Here is a 15,671-nt window from a genome sequence, read left to right on the forward strand (position 1 = left end):
CAGTGGGGGGAGGACCTTTAGCAAGTTGTTTTTATCCATTTGAGCCCATGGAATGTAATGCGGCCTACCTGCTCCTTTATGTATCAATGGCATTTGTAACTTGTGTTTCTTCCCTGCCTTACTTACAACACCTTTCTTTATTTTACTTACCATCATATTTCCCCCTCGCTGTCTCAGTCTACCATGCCATAGTGGTGGCGATGGTGTGTCTGGGTACCGGCGGTTTGGCAGTGGGGACCCAGTCTCGGCCACTGCCTCTTCATATTCGTCTGAGTCACTCCACACCTCTTCTATTTCTGATTCTTGCTCATTGATCCCTTCACATCCTTCCCCTCTCTCACTTTCTGGGGTGGGTGGGCGTATAATCCTCACGGGTTTGTCATTTAGATGCAACAGGAATTTCCCTGACCGCCACTCTTTCTCTTGCCCTTGTGGTATGCGTGTTCCTTGTGATGATATGACCGTGCTGGCTCTGAGACCGTTTGCGCCACTTCCCCTGCTGTGCTCAATGTTGGCGTTAGATCCGCCATGGATAATGGTGGCACCTCTCCTCCCCCTGTCGCACAACGCTCGTAGCCGCGTTATCTCCATCTGTGCATGCTCTAGCTGGCGGTCTAATTCTCCAGTGATATGTGCCAAATTCACGGGGGGTGCACATGCTGGGCCATACAAACCTCCTTTATCATAGGGGGGTGGTGCTGTGGCAACTACTCCGGTGGTGGGTGTGGGAGCGGGACATGCTGGTATGTACAGGGGCTCACTATATCCTACTGCCGGTCTTGACATTAAAGGATATATTTTAGTTGTATCACCTTCAGCTGTAGTGGTTGTGCACTCGCCCTTTGGCGTTCCACTTACCTCGTCCTGTGTTTTCTGTGTTTCATTCGCTTTCTATTTACCTCTGCTGTAGGCGTAAATTCTTCAAACATTCACCATAGGTCTAGTACTTCCCTTCTGTTTTGCAATTGTTTCCCTTATACCTTGCTAACAAGTGTGTAGAGACTAAATCCAATACTCTCTTGTTGAATGACCCACCCTCTGGCCAGATTGGCATCACACTGTCCCCTTTCATCTCCGTCAACCATTGATCATGGTATTTTTGTATTTTCTCACTGTATAACGGAAGGTGCTGAAAAATATGGGCTAGTGGTGTTATTCCCCCCATGACAATGCATTTCCTTTCCTCCCTTTGTCTGTACTTAACTTCAACCTCCCTTCCCCTTAATCACTTCTTCACTTGTTGGATAATATACCACGAGTTTTATCAATTACTCGTAATTTGTATACACATATATGTATCAAAATGTATATATATATATATATATATATATATATATATATATATATATATATATGTATGTATGTATATATATATATACATCAACCGCCTTTTCAACGTTAACCTTTTAGTTATTGCATGCTCAAATTCAACAGTTCATTGTTGCATATTTTGCCACTTTAACCATAATTAATCACAATACTTGGATATCCTTGACAAAAAATGGACAGAACACTTATCATGCACATGCACTACCTGCGCGCGTTTTCTCCCTGTTACCCTTTTTGCCACCACTTTCCTGTTTCGCCTACTCTTCTCATTCACTCCCCACCTCTTACACCCTCTTACTCTTTTCCAAGAATCCTTTTGTACCCAGAAAAAGAATGTTCTAAATAACTACTCCGAGTCTACTTAATATACGAAACTCCTACTATTTTCTCCTTTTCTTCACTTAGTTATTCTGCACTGGATGAGACAATGCTATGCGGCGCCTCCTTCTACCCCAATTCTCTTTTTCTTTTCACTTTTTACCAAAACCTAATGGCCATATAAAGGATAGATCAGAAAAGCCTCATCATCACTCTCACAGGCCCTACTCTTCCCTATCACCCTTTACCACCTGTCTCCCCTATTTCCCCCTTACCTTTCCTTCGTAACCTTCGCAACCGGCACTCACGTGTTCAGTCAGGTGACCCGAGGGTCGCCCCTCGCAGTCCGACCCCAGTCAGGCTCGCACCCCAACCAAGCAGTGGCCTGCCTTGGCGAGCAGCTTTTCAGTCGGGTATTCATCAACCGGGAACCCTTGACCCTTCTTCGTAGAGCGCACAGGCTGGTCAGCCGCGGAGGCGATGGTTTCGCTGGGGGGCATCCCGGATCTCGCCGCACAGCCCCGACATCGAAGCACATCACCGATCACGTCACAGGGGGTCACCAAATGTTTGTGTCCACCCTGACTCACAAGTGTAAAATTAATAAACAGACACTCCCTGGGCAGGGAATAAGGCACAAAAGCGCAGGCTGCGAGAGTTCAAGGAAAAGTTTATCTAGATCTCTGAGAGCGCTCTGACCACATCAAGGTTACAACACATTTATATAGTACATCTACATTTTTAACATATGATGCTACGTTGGACCAGGATTGATCAGCCGTGGTGGTCACTTAGGTGTGGGCATCATCTCTTCCTCCGGGTTGGTTGCTTGGTTGGCAGAATGTTTGACGTCAGACATTTGCGCTCCGGATAGGTGGTCAGGTCGCTGCGAAACACGGTGGTCACTATCTAAGCTAAAACAATACATTCTGAGTAATGCATGTACTAGATAACAGTTGATCAAAAAGACTCTCAGTAGTGTATCATGTTGTTATACAAATCACTCAAGAGTTTATGTTATCTACACACTTGGGTTATACAGGTCACAGGTTTATGGGCATTGACCACTAAAATACTGTCATTGGACTATAGGGTTAGTCTCACAAGAATCTCAGGTATGTGGCACTTGTTAGTATTGGGCACGATATACTGCACAGGGGTCTAATGTTAGTTGGGGGGTCTGTTGGGTGGGCTTCACAGTGAGGTTGGCAGTCTGGCACATGAAAGGGATGCCTTGTAAGGACACAGGGTTAGAATGGCAATAAGTTTCAACTGGCGAGGGTAAGAGGGCAAGGACACTTTTGTGGAGATGGACGAGCCCTGTGCTTGGCTCATGTTGGTTCACATGCAGGACAGTGATCTCAGAGGAAAAGGGATGTGTTACATTTATTATTTGTTGCAAGCAGCTCCGACCTCAGCGTGAGAATGGAGCCGCAGAGTTTTCCAGTTGGAGTGGGGACAAGGGTGGGGGCCATGTGCTCTGAGCTACAGCGGCGGGCAAAAGGGAGAGATGTGTTTTGTACTATCGCAGTGAGGCCTGGTTACCAAGATGGAGTCGAAAGGGGGCACAAAAAATGGATGCCCTGTGTCCTGCTCAGTGGTCCCATCTACGCGAATGTAACCAACGGTTAGCATCGCATAAGGGCGAGGGGCGCACCCACCACTAGATGCACTTGGTCCAAGTTTTGTACTGAGAAGTGATGGTAGAGAGGGGCCCATTGGCCCTTCGCTCCCACATAGTTTGTGCGCACGCCTGCGGGTGTGTGTGTGAAAAAGAGCTTTTCAGCCCAGCTATGGATCCTCTGCTGGCTATCAGTAAAGAACCCATGTGCCCTAGGTCCCTTTTGCGAGCCCTGGGCCTATTAGGGGAGCTTGGGTAATCCTTTGTTTACCTGCTTTGTGGTTGTCATCACTGAGTGGGTGGATCTCCCTGATCCCCAGAGTTCACCAGTACCCCTCGGCTGATGTGACAACATTGCCTTCAACAAAATCAAAAGTCAAGTATAACTGAAAAGATTTTCTATTAAGGTTTGAATCAACATTACCATACATATTAATTTGTTAGGACTACCTACACATGTAAAGCATTATAACAAAATGTGCTCAAGCATGCATAGAGAAGTGATTTAGATATGTTCCGGTCATCGTTTATGAAATATTTGCTCAAAGCAACAGTTCAACTTGAATTTAAGAAAGCTAATACGAATAGTGGCTACACATTTAATAACTACACGTTGGTGCACTGTTGGGCCATTTCAATGTGGATTTAATTGACAGGGTGGTGCAAGGAGTTGGCCATTCCATTTTGATGCAGGTTGAAAGGTCAGGATACGTGTGGATTCTGCCTGCACTGTTGAATTAGCAGGCATCGTCTACAGAGACTCAGGTTAATGACAAGTGTGTACATGGTAGCTGTCATTTCTTACCACAGCTGTAACTGCATGCATGCACAGTGGTGTGCATAGTCCATTTCCCGCATGTATTCAGTGGATGATGGCGTGGAAAGTCTGGGGGAGCCCAGATTGAAATGATAATATGCAATCCTTGTGGAAAATGTACATGATTCAAGATAGTGAGCCCACTAGTGTGGACACATTGGTACGTAACATCTCACTGGTCATTTCACTAAAGCACAATAGTATTTACTGTACTTCAGCATCTTAGTTTCCAGATTTGCCATAAAAGCAGTTCTGTTTACTCAAAAACACGTGAACATATTTTGTCTTAAATATGAAATATGGATTCCTTAGAAGTGGAAGGGTCCATCTCTCTGCTGTTTTTAAACATTCAGTTTTCAGAATTTTCGGGGAATAACTACAGAATATATTAATTAGAAAAAAATGAATCCATAGAGGAATCGTCGATCATGCGTGTATGTAAATCAAATGTCTTAGTGGGTGAATAGTTGTGAAAAAATACTTTGAATGTATTTATTTCATTTTTAAAAATTGTTATATGACCCTTTTTTTATTATGGAATGAGACTCTCCTTGCTTATGTTTATTTATATTTTGGTCTCGAAAGGGATTTATTTTTTTTAGAAACAAGCTACGAAAAATACATTGAACTCTTTGTGCAAGTGACCCATGCTGTGGGGCACTGGTACTTCACACAATGTGTAAAGTTGCTTATAAACCCCAGGGACATTTAAGTGCATAAGAAAGGCAAAGGGTACAGACGTTGTAGATGTGGGTGCAAAAACAAAGTCTACAGTCAAAAGTTATTGCCTCTTAATTGTTTATTGTTTAAAACCCTTCAACAAATATGTCCATTGGGATAATACAGTTGATGAATGTCACCCCATATATTTTTGCCACTTTCCCAAGTATCAATTTCCTTATATTGTGTTCGATGATGTTAAGAGAATCGTCTCCCGAATTAAGTTCTATTGTCATAATGCTATAGAGACATTTAATGTGTCCATGTATTTAATGAAGTCCATAGTGTACAATTTTCCAGATTAACAAGATCATGTGTGGTGTCTTCTGTCTTCAGAAGGAGTGACTATGAGTTGGCCACAGTTATTATTTTGTTCCAGCTCCAGTTTTCAAGTCACATGCTGGAATAAAACAGTCCATCAAATCAAAATCAATTCACAATGGTGCCTATTGAATATCCCAACTACTCTTTTAATAATACTCAATTATATATAGGATAACTACCAGGGGCTTTTGGTGCATCCAATGAAGTTGTTATGATTTCAGGGTCTATTTAATTTATCAACCGCCCACCAAATATAAATCAGCAAAATTACCTACCTCCATTCTTGCTCTGCACCTGTTTAATATTCCTTGACATCACCCATGACCAACCCTGGTAAGAGGAAACAGGCTCTGCTTGACACCCTGTCAACCCTTTCCATTGCAGTAGTATTACTTGTATTTTATTTTATGAGTTGAACAATTTCTTTGCGGGTTGACCATAACGGGATGGTAATCACCAACCACGATCATTATGGGCCCTCACTTAATTTAGGGTTAGTAAATCAGGTAGTGGCTCATTACCACACAGAATAGCCCTCCGGAGAAGGAATAATAGCCTCAGTAGATGGCTACATGTCACCATTGGGGATATTGCCTACGTAAGGTTTCTGAAAGACATCTGATAGACATGAGAGGGAAGTCCAAGTTGTCTATGTAGTCATGCTAAACCCAGAAGTGGAATTCCATCTGTATTTCAAAGTTAGCCATTTATTATTTCAGGTTGTGCATGGTCCACTCTGCGTCTGCTTTCTATCTTTTGAACTGTCTCCAATTTGGAGATAGAGAGGGAAAACACCACACAAGTACATACAAACTAAAAATAAAAAAATTCAAATCCTTATACGCAGCATCTCAAAAAGGAAAAGAGTATCTCAACACCTTCTTAGTTGTTTACTTGTCTCCCTAACACCTTACAGGAATATAGATATACCTAGCCTTCTGCCAACCTCCTTCAAGTACCTTTTTTCTGAACCCATCCGCAAAACAAATTCATATACCTAGTGTCTGTCCACCTCTATGTGTTTTAATCACATTTCGATTAGGTGACTTCTTTTTTAGTAACCACACAATGTGGGCAAGAACTTTTGCCCCCCACATCCTTCCCCAACCCACCACTCCACCCCAAACGATATTACCTGACCCTAACCCACCGTACACATTTTGGTGGAAAAAACACAAACACTTTGAGAAAAATGTGACTAGTTGGGGTAGACCGAAATCCATTACCCCTAATTACACAACACACACATATAGCCTTTGATTACGTCCTCTCCACAAAACAAAAACATTAAATATTTGGTGCCATGCCATCCTGTCTCACACTACCTCCCCACATTAATTGTCAGGGTCATGGCTTCCACAATGTCAGTGAGCTGCAGATTAATGTCGGTGGGGCACTGGGCCTTCTCTGCTAAGAAGGCTGGGGGCATCGTAAATGCTGACATTGCCTTTCATGATGTCACTCACATTGATTATCATTATCCTCAAGTGTGATGTCATAGTAGGAGGCATGATGAATTCAGGGAATGTGTCCCCTCTCCCCAAGTGGGAGCCACCCCCTTAGGGAGTAGGGAGGTGAGCCTGCGAAGCTTATCACCCCTTAGGGAGCAGGGCAAGCGGGATCTCAATAATTGATGTCCTCCCTTATCCCAAAAAGGTCATAGTTTTATTAGGTATATGTGAATTGAATGGTGTACTGACTTTGAGACACTTTCCGCGTTTTAAACAAGAACACAGAGAACAAACCAACCAGCTTTCTGAGTGATACATAAAGATACAATCAATACTGAGAGGAGAGTGAGTTACCTGCAGAGTGGCAGAGGTGGGGAGACCTCATCCTGGGAGGTGTGTCCAGAGGAGGCAGACAGACTTCGAGCATGGCAAACAAATGTGCGAACACGCCCTCAAAATGCTGAGAAGACTGCCGCCCAAGAAACCGGCAACACCCAGAAAGGAGCAGTGTGTGTCTCGAGCTTAGAGACCGACGGCAGGCTAAGGAAAACGTGGCACAGAGAAGCAAGGAACCAGAGAAAGGGAAGCTCTGGCTGTCACCATAGCACAGAAGACCAAAGACACACAGGTGCCACATCTAACCTAGGAGAAACAAACTCAAAGAAATTCAATGTGGCTCCAGGAATCGTGGGAGGGAAAGTTTAAGAATACCCCAGGATGGGTTGAGAGAGACCATACCCCAGGGTGAGGTGAGAGACTCCATAGCCCAAACCAGGCTACCGGAAACCATAGCCTAAGGCAAGGCATCCCAAATCATACCCAAGGGCACGTTGAGAGTGGCCATACACCAGGGCAGGGTGAGAGAAGCCATAGCACAAGATATGATTCAAGAAACATAACCCAAGGTGCAGTGTCTGAAAACACACCCCAGGGTGGGATGATAGTGACCATACCCCAAGGTTGGGCAAGAAAGGTTAGGATCCAAGTTGGGTTGCGAAACCCTAAACCCCAGAAAAGGGTAACTATCTTTGTATATACCCTATTGAGATTCCTGGGTGGGGATTCCAGTAAAAATACCTGATGTAGACTAACGAATCAGGGAGCAACCCAGGCTTGTTCGTAAACCAGTGATTGAGAAAAACTGAACAATGGCTATAACACAAACTCGAGAGGGGGAGAACGAGAAGAGAAACTTGTTGTTCTGACTGGCATGCTGTCAAATGGCAAGGAGTCCCTTTCTGCCTATGATCAGGAGACTTCAAAGTGGGGTCCAAAGCCAGTCACCATTCCTATGTTTGAGGAAGTAACTATGTTATGCTTTGTTTGAACATAGTTCCATTGTTTAAAGTGGTACATACAGAATTCAGACTAGAATAGGTTTCTGGATGGCATACTTAACGTTATTTGTAGGCAATCCTAACCAGGAACCTTTTAGACTTCTTTACTTTACGGTAGTGCTCAGCACATTAAGGATCGATTGGGGCTTTGAGATACTTAACAATAAAGAGCCCTTAAAGCAAAATGCCAGAGTGCCTGTCTCCTCATTCTGACTTATCATAGGGGATAGCACATTTCAAAATATCAGATATTTGTTAATGGCATCCTATCAAAGCCAGAAGCAACTGTGGCCTTCTATCCATATAAAATGAGCCAACATAGTTTCTCGCTTTCATAAGATGTCAAAGAAGCAACACTGTGAAGAGGACACTGTATGCTAGTTGATTCTCATATTCTCACAACATCATATTAAGGCTTCTAGGATTCCTCAACCCCCACCAAGGATGTTACTTCTGAGTCCCTTGAATATCCTAATGGTTGTTCATGTAGTGTCCTAAGGAGAATTTCTAAAAGGATTATTGAATTGAGGTAATCATCCCATCATCCCTAAAGATCCTTTGCTAACATCTGTCTCCTCGGCTCCTATAGTTTTTTGTGTAAAGAGCTGAAATCCCAAGACAAATGTCAAGACCTGTGTTGATGGTATAACAAAGCCAACAGAGCCCTGATGTTAAATTATATTATTCATTAAGTACCTTAAGAAAATATCAATGACATGTCCACCACGACCAAAACCAATGGTGTCAATGTCATGTTGGTCTAAACGTGGGACACCTGTAGGGAAACATATCCAGGTCACTTTGACCATGTGAAGGAATATGCGTTTCTCTGCAAACACATATGTACCCTAGTTACTAAAATGTGGAGAGTGAGTTCATATGCAATGCTTTTATCCCAGAACCTCTGGCTTGTGACTTGCAAGACTTAGTGCTGAGCTAAGCACACTAGATTTTACCACTGACAGTACCAGATGCACAAGACTTCACACTCTATGAATCACACAATAAACAGACTACACAATAATAAACCACACATGGTTTCTGCAATTATGCTCTGAAGCACTTTATAAACCCTCAGCAAACCAGGAAAAATATGCAGAGAAACAATCACCACTACATTTTTCATTGAACACATATAAAACACAAGAATAACACTTTGCATTGGGAGAGAATAATATTGTTTGTGAGGCAACACAACATCATACCCCCCTCTAGTACCTTGTTCATGTAAGGAGTCTGCCCACCAATTCCATTTGCCCCTGTGCTCAGTTAAGGTCAAAACAACCAATAGATTTAGCCATGCACGTTATTAGAGAAAGGAAAGGATATCATAATATGCAATCCCACACAGACAGTTTTCTTTGGCCTTTAAGAATCTATATTGCATTTATGGATAATGTAGGTATCATAGTTAACCCCTTGTATAGACAAGGGATGTAGATGGGACATGCATTGGCATGCAACTCAGTTAGTTATGGAGACACACACACTTTATGAACCAGTTCCAACTACTACCTGCCCTCTTGCTCTGTTCTTCAAATGTCACGTTATTCTATTGTCAGCAATAACAGAATCTCCTGCATAGCATAATTCCCATAATCAGTTTTAGATTTAGAGAATGTTCATCTGTGTCAGGTTCCATGGCAAAGTAGAAGATTCTCTTTTGGGTCAAACTGACCTGGCCAAACAAAATTCCCCTGCAAGAAATTCCAAGCAATTCTTTGGTAGCCCCTGTTTATACTTACACCCTTGATTAGCGACAGAAAATACCACAGCTCCACTGGCTCATTTCCCTCACCTCACACCAACCCTCAACTTTTGGGCTTGGCACAGACTGCAGCTCAGAAGCCTTTTGTGAGGCCAAACACACAGATCTCCCATCCGAGGCCTTCACAGCTGTCTCCGCCAAGCTTGGCACAATGCCTTAGGCTCCAAGAGCACAGCTATGGCTGGGCACGCACACACGAGAGAAGCCTTTCGAGAGTTCTAACAGCACCACTTCAGGTTTTTCCTATTTTGTTCGCAACCAGGGTTTGTTAAGTCTGAATTCCTGTTCCTTTAAAACAAATCTGAGCAATATGATAGGCCGGGCCCCTGTTCAGACCCAGGAAAATAAAAATCCCAAAACAACTCTCCCACGGAAGCAACAACCGGCAAAAGCCTCACCTCTCAGCTTGCAGTTTCTTAAATAGTATTTTCCCAAACTCAGCCCAAAACCTAAAGACAATATAGAATATGCAGATCGTAACCACCTACTTTTGCTGATGTCGCTTCCTTCCCCATCCTCTCCTGCCGGCAAAAATGCGACAAAACCTTTGTGATGCTTCGAGTGTCTTCTAGCATTATCTGAGCCCTTTAACTTTTGGCAAGCTTCAGCCATCTCAGAAATGCTACATGTGTCTCTCTTTCTGCGTTTACACAGCCCGAACAAAAGACATTTATTTTCAAAGGCCTTCACAATTTCCGCACTTTGCAAAGCAGGCTTTTAATTCTCTATTTTCTGCTTTTTTTCAAAATCTAATCCTCGCAAGCCATGCACATAGTACACCATTAATATGTTAATGCTTGAGCCCAAAAAGCAACCCTCCTTTTTCATTTACTCTAAACTACACATCAGTGCTAGTATATTAAAATACTCACAGCACCTGGCATGTGCTGCAGTGTGAGACATTATTTTAAACTGGTGCACACTACTTCTACTGAAGTCAGTGGCGCCGCTGTAATTAGTGCACAGTTGAGATTCATGTACTAATTACTCCAAAAATCATCCCCACGCCCTCGGGTGGCATTTGGGTGCTGGTCTAACATTAGTCATAAACTGATTCAACTATCAATTCTCTTATATTCTATAGGTTATATCTAGTGCTTTATATCTGATGTTTTCAACTTATATGCGATGTAATAAAAGCAGTTATTGTTAGCCAAATTAATAGTGCATTATGCGTTGTCTTCGAAAGGATGAAGGGCTGAGCTGGCCGTGCCAGGATTCTAATTCTCAATGTGTGGGCAGCCCTGTATTGAGAGGGGAAGCATGCAACACAAGATATATCTAACAAGACTATATTTATAAAAACAGAAGTTGAAATTAAGTCGAGGAAATTCTTTGGTGACACAGTCTCATTTTTTGTGTGTGGGCAACAAAAGGAACCAATAGCAGGTTCAGCTGCCATGTTACCATGCAAACCTGAAGCACGTAAAAACAGTCTATTTTCTAGAACGTTGCCAAATAAAGACATCCAAAGAAATGCTTCTGAAATGAGTTGTCATTTCTCTTGATCATATATTGTTTTGTTAATATATTATTTCTGTATGATAAATATTTACCGAACTGTATAAATCCAGAACTAGAATGATTGGGATCAATTTATTTGTAAGCATATTCAAATAGTGTTAGTAATGTTTCCACATTCATACACATGCTGAATCAAATCATTGATGAACATATGTTTTATATAATGTATCCCATTCTGCTCAGCAACATGAATAAATTTTAGTTGCTTTATGGCATGTTCCTTGACACTTGATTGATGCATATTAATTTATGCACTCACATTACGTCATAAAAAAATTGCCAGTCCTAGCATTGAAGTACATTTGGAAAATGATTTGTTTTAAAAATACAAAACTGAAACTATTTCACATCCCTAACCTTGGGCATATGGTTTCATAGGCGATGTATGGAGGTCAATTAGGAAATGTCTACAGGGTTGTTCTTGGAGAGTCTTCAATTCCATCCATCCCACAACTTGGAAAGGATTTGAAGACTCTACACTTCAATTATCAATTGCAATTTTCCAAAATAGAAATGTATGCCAAAAGACTATGTGTCAGGTAATGTACTATGTATAAGGAATGTCAAACTATGGTATTAAAAATGTCATTACGTCAGGATGTAAAATTTGGCAAAGCTAACAAATCCTATTTTAAATACAAACACCTTACCTTCTTTTCTGTTTTTTGCAGGTCACCAAAATGTTGGCTGTGGTGGTTATCCTGTTTGCCCTCCTTTGGATGCCATATCGTACACTGGTCGTAGTGAACTCTTTTATGGATCCTCCCTATTTAAATGTGTGGTTTCTCTTATTCTGCCGACTATGCGTCTATCTCAACAGTGCGATTAACCCAATCATCTACAACGTAATGTCTCAGAAGTTCAGGGCTGCCTTCAAGAAGTTATGCAAATGTGAACAGAAGCGAACAGACAAGGCGGCCAAGTACAATGTCCCAGTGTATTATAGCGTGATGAAGGACAGCTCCCATGAAAGCCCCGATCATGACCTAACCGAGCAAGAAGACCTCAATGGTTTCCCTGGACCATCAAAAAAAGTCAACTTTACAGACAAATGTATTGATACCAGGACGACATATAGTGTGGCATAGGATAGCAATTATTACGTGAAATGTTGCAAATTAATGTTGTGAACAACAGTGTTTGAAACTGAAATAGAGTTCAGGCTATTGGATCACACCACACAAAATTGCTTGGTGAGGTGTTCTGTATATACTGTACAGGGTTGTAACATATGCTATGTACACATTTCTCATGTGTTGACTTGTTCGTAAAACAGCATTCCTTGAAGATGATTTTATTTACACTTACTTCATATGGACCCATATTACATTAACTGTGTAACAGTGAAGATCAATTTTGCTTGGCATTTTCACTCGGGCAAAAAATGCATATTACAAATGTATATTGACAAATTACACATTTGCTCTAGTTTTAAAAGGGGCACACTAGGTGCACAATTGCACTATGCTGCTGCAAACGTTATGTAATATTGACCATGATATTTTAGGGGTGATCTTCTGTCTTTGTAAATATTGCTGCACTCCTTCTACAATACACGCGTTCTTTTTTCACTGCCTTTGCAGGTGGTACACAGATTTTTTAAATACTTTTCTCATTGTAAGAAACTCAAGTGCCACTTGCGGTACCAACCGCAGCAAATAAAACATTCTGTAAATGCATTAATATTCTTTGTTTACCTCGTGGAGTTAAGAAAGACATTTAAAAAGTGGAAAATACGAACACGTTGTCGCCCAGAAAAAAAAAAAATGTCTTTTTCCTTGTGATATTTAAAAATGTTCAGATCTATCTCTTTGTTGATCAGTAACCCAGCAGATTGATACTTTGTGAAAAAGTGAAGAACATACAGTATTTGGTGTGAAATGGCATCATCATGCATAAAACCCTAAAGGGGAATGTGTGTGCCCATTAAAACTATGCTTTGGAATTACCTTTTGCATTTGTTATGTTGTCTCCAAAAAAGTAACATTGACGAGTGATGCATCAAAGTTTTGAAATAAACCACAAATTAAAGGCAGTGGAGGAACCCTCGACTGAGGGTCTGCACACCAATGAGTCATCAATGAAACAAACCTCTAATATTCAGATTTTCATCAAATACACATTTTAATCGAATTTTGATTGATGTGCGATGCTTGTTCACTTCAACAAACTCGTAACTATTCAAAGAAATAGATGCAGTAACTCAAATTCAGCCCAACATCTGAATGTCACTCTACACATTTCACAAAGCAAGCCCTTTCTCAAGACCACACATCCATGCACACAGATGCACTTCCCAAATGCGACCAGTTGTGTTACACATTTTAAAGCAGTTTGCCTAAACCTCCAGTCCATCATATAATGTTTTAATAATATTAGCATCTTAACCCTAGTGTGTAATTCTATTTAGATTAGCACCATCTGCTCCAGGTTAATGCAAGTGCAGTCCAATTCATGTTAGCCTTTTCTTCTCAAGTTTAATAAACCTATGACTAATATGAATCATTTTAGCATATTGTGATCAGTTTATGTTGCATTTTCCAATCGACACCTTCCCAAAGCTACTGTAGTTCACATCAGAATGGTACTCACTTAAGTTGTGACATGCGAATGAAGGGCTACTTTGTGCATGCTTGGCATGTGTCTAACAAGCCATTGAACAGGTTTTTTCAACTTTCCTGGTGTACATAATATTTTCAACCTGAATGGTACTTGCATGCTTGGCATGTTACTGACAACTCACACATGACATGCCTTTTCAAGGTAATTACCTGCCAGGCATGGATGCTCCCTATTATTAAACCCCTTACCATATGGGTACCCATTAAACAACTGATGAGTTAGACAACTGCTTGGACTGTCAAAAATGTATCATTTCACAGCTAAATGGAGTACATTTTAACATTACCAAAAGTATTAAAACCAGACCTAGACATGCATAATATGTAATTGACTTTGGCCTCATTACGACCCTGGCGCTAATGGTTTAACGGCGCCGCCGCTCTTTACATTAGCGCCTGATTACAAGGTCCCTTAGCGGGTTGGAGGCTTTATCCTGCTTTTTGCAGGCGTTAAAATCCAACCCGCTAAGGGACCTTGGAGCTAATTACGGCACCGTAATTTACGGTGCCCTAATTAGCGCCTTCCCCATCCCCACTATGCCCTATGGGGCAAAATGGGAATGGGGAAGGGCAAATGGGGAATTACCGCCCCCGCCAACCTTGTGATGGGGGCGGTAATTCCGCCATCCACCATGCCGGAGACCGGCATGGACCATGGTGCTAATAGCACCATGGTCCAGCGCCTGGGTCGTAATGAGGCCCTATGTCACAAACGTACACTGGTGTAGGGCTACAATGGCATTTTTTTATTAACTGTACATATTTTTATAAAATTCGGAAGGATAAAATGCTGAATCGCTAATACTCAGATTTTAACCTGCAAACTTGAGTTTCATTATACAGATTGAGGAGATGCAATACCCTGAGTTATCATGCATAACCATATTATGCTGTCTATTCTGGATAAAATTTACAGATGCTAATTTCTGTCTTCAGCCACTTCCATCAAGCAGTGTTCCTCCACTTCATCTCGCCCTACCATTACTCTTATCAACCTTTGACATTAGTCTTTCAATGATGTTTAACATTGTGTCAACTAAAATCATGACCAAGCCACTCAAACCACGTATACATTTTAATGGCTTTAAAATGAATTCACGCAGATTGAAAATGTAAGAAATGATTGTGGAAACTGGAAAGTGGTGACACAACCAACATCTCACATGGAGAACAGCAGGAGGATCTAAACCACATTTTAATATGCTAGAAACAGCATTGGGTCCTCTCTAATGGCATAATTCCACAACTGATAGCCACCTGTGGAATCGTGTCAAATTAAAATAAAGACTTATCACCATGAATAATTTGTAATGCTTTCCATGTAATGTTGTGAAAGTCAGTGACAACTCCAACATATCAAGAGCAGACTCATTGGATATATAGAAAGTTAGTAGACAAACATATAACATGCAAATCAGAAATATGTGAGAGGTTCCTTAAGCAAAGCTTTTGCAAATGGAGATATGTTCCAGGATGCGAATAGCAGCAACGATGGCTTGAAAGCCTCATTTAGAAGTCAAATGTGACAAAATGATTGATGGTGTGCTTAATATTAGTAGTGGCTAAATCATCTTCTCAAGCTTCTGCAAACCAACAGTGACCCCGATCATAAAGGTAAAATAGGTACTGCTAAAAGCTACACCTCCTTCAACTTGTGTAGTAACATCGGCCAAGGGAAGACTACTCTTGGAATGGGTGTGAATGTAATCCATTAGCAACCCAAATAGCAAAGTAACACAGTTCCAATATAAAGGAATCACAATCAAAGTCCTCTACAAATATAAATACTTTACTGAACAAATAAAATGTACACATAACTATTAAAAACATCCCCGTAAAAG

General features: G+C 41.4%; 1 protein-coding gene across 1 annotated transcript in view; it reads left to right on the forward strand.

Moving 5' to 3' along the window:
- LOC138580625 (thyrotropin-releasing hormone receptor-like) overlaps positions 1-13,154 on the forward strand; it is a 780,816-nt gene extending 767,662 nt beyond the window's left edge. The window contains exon 3 of the mRNA XM_069651312.1: positions 11,881-13,154. Coding sequence (XP_069507413.1) covers positions 11,881-12,297 — 417 coding nt within the window. The 3' untranslated portion in view covers positions 12,298-13,154. The remainder of the gene's footprint in view (positions 1-11,880) is intronic.
- Positions 13,155-15,671: the final 2,517 nt, after the last annotated feature.

This window comes from Ambystoma mexicanum, chromosome 3p, assembly GCF_040938575.1.
Source record: "Ambystoma mexicanum isolate Mex_15411 chromosome 3p, UKY_AmexF1_1, whole genome shotgun sequence".
Taxonomy (NCBI): domain Eukaryota; kingdom Metazoa; phylum Chordata; class Amphibia; order Caudata; family Ambystomatidae; genus Ambystoma; species Ambystoma mexicanum.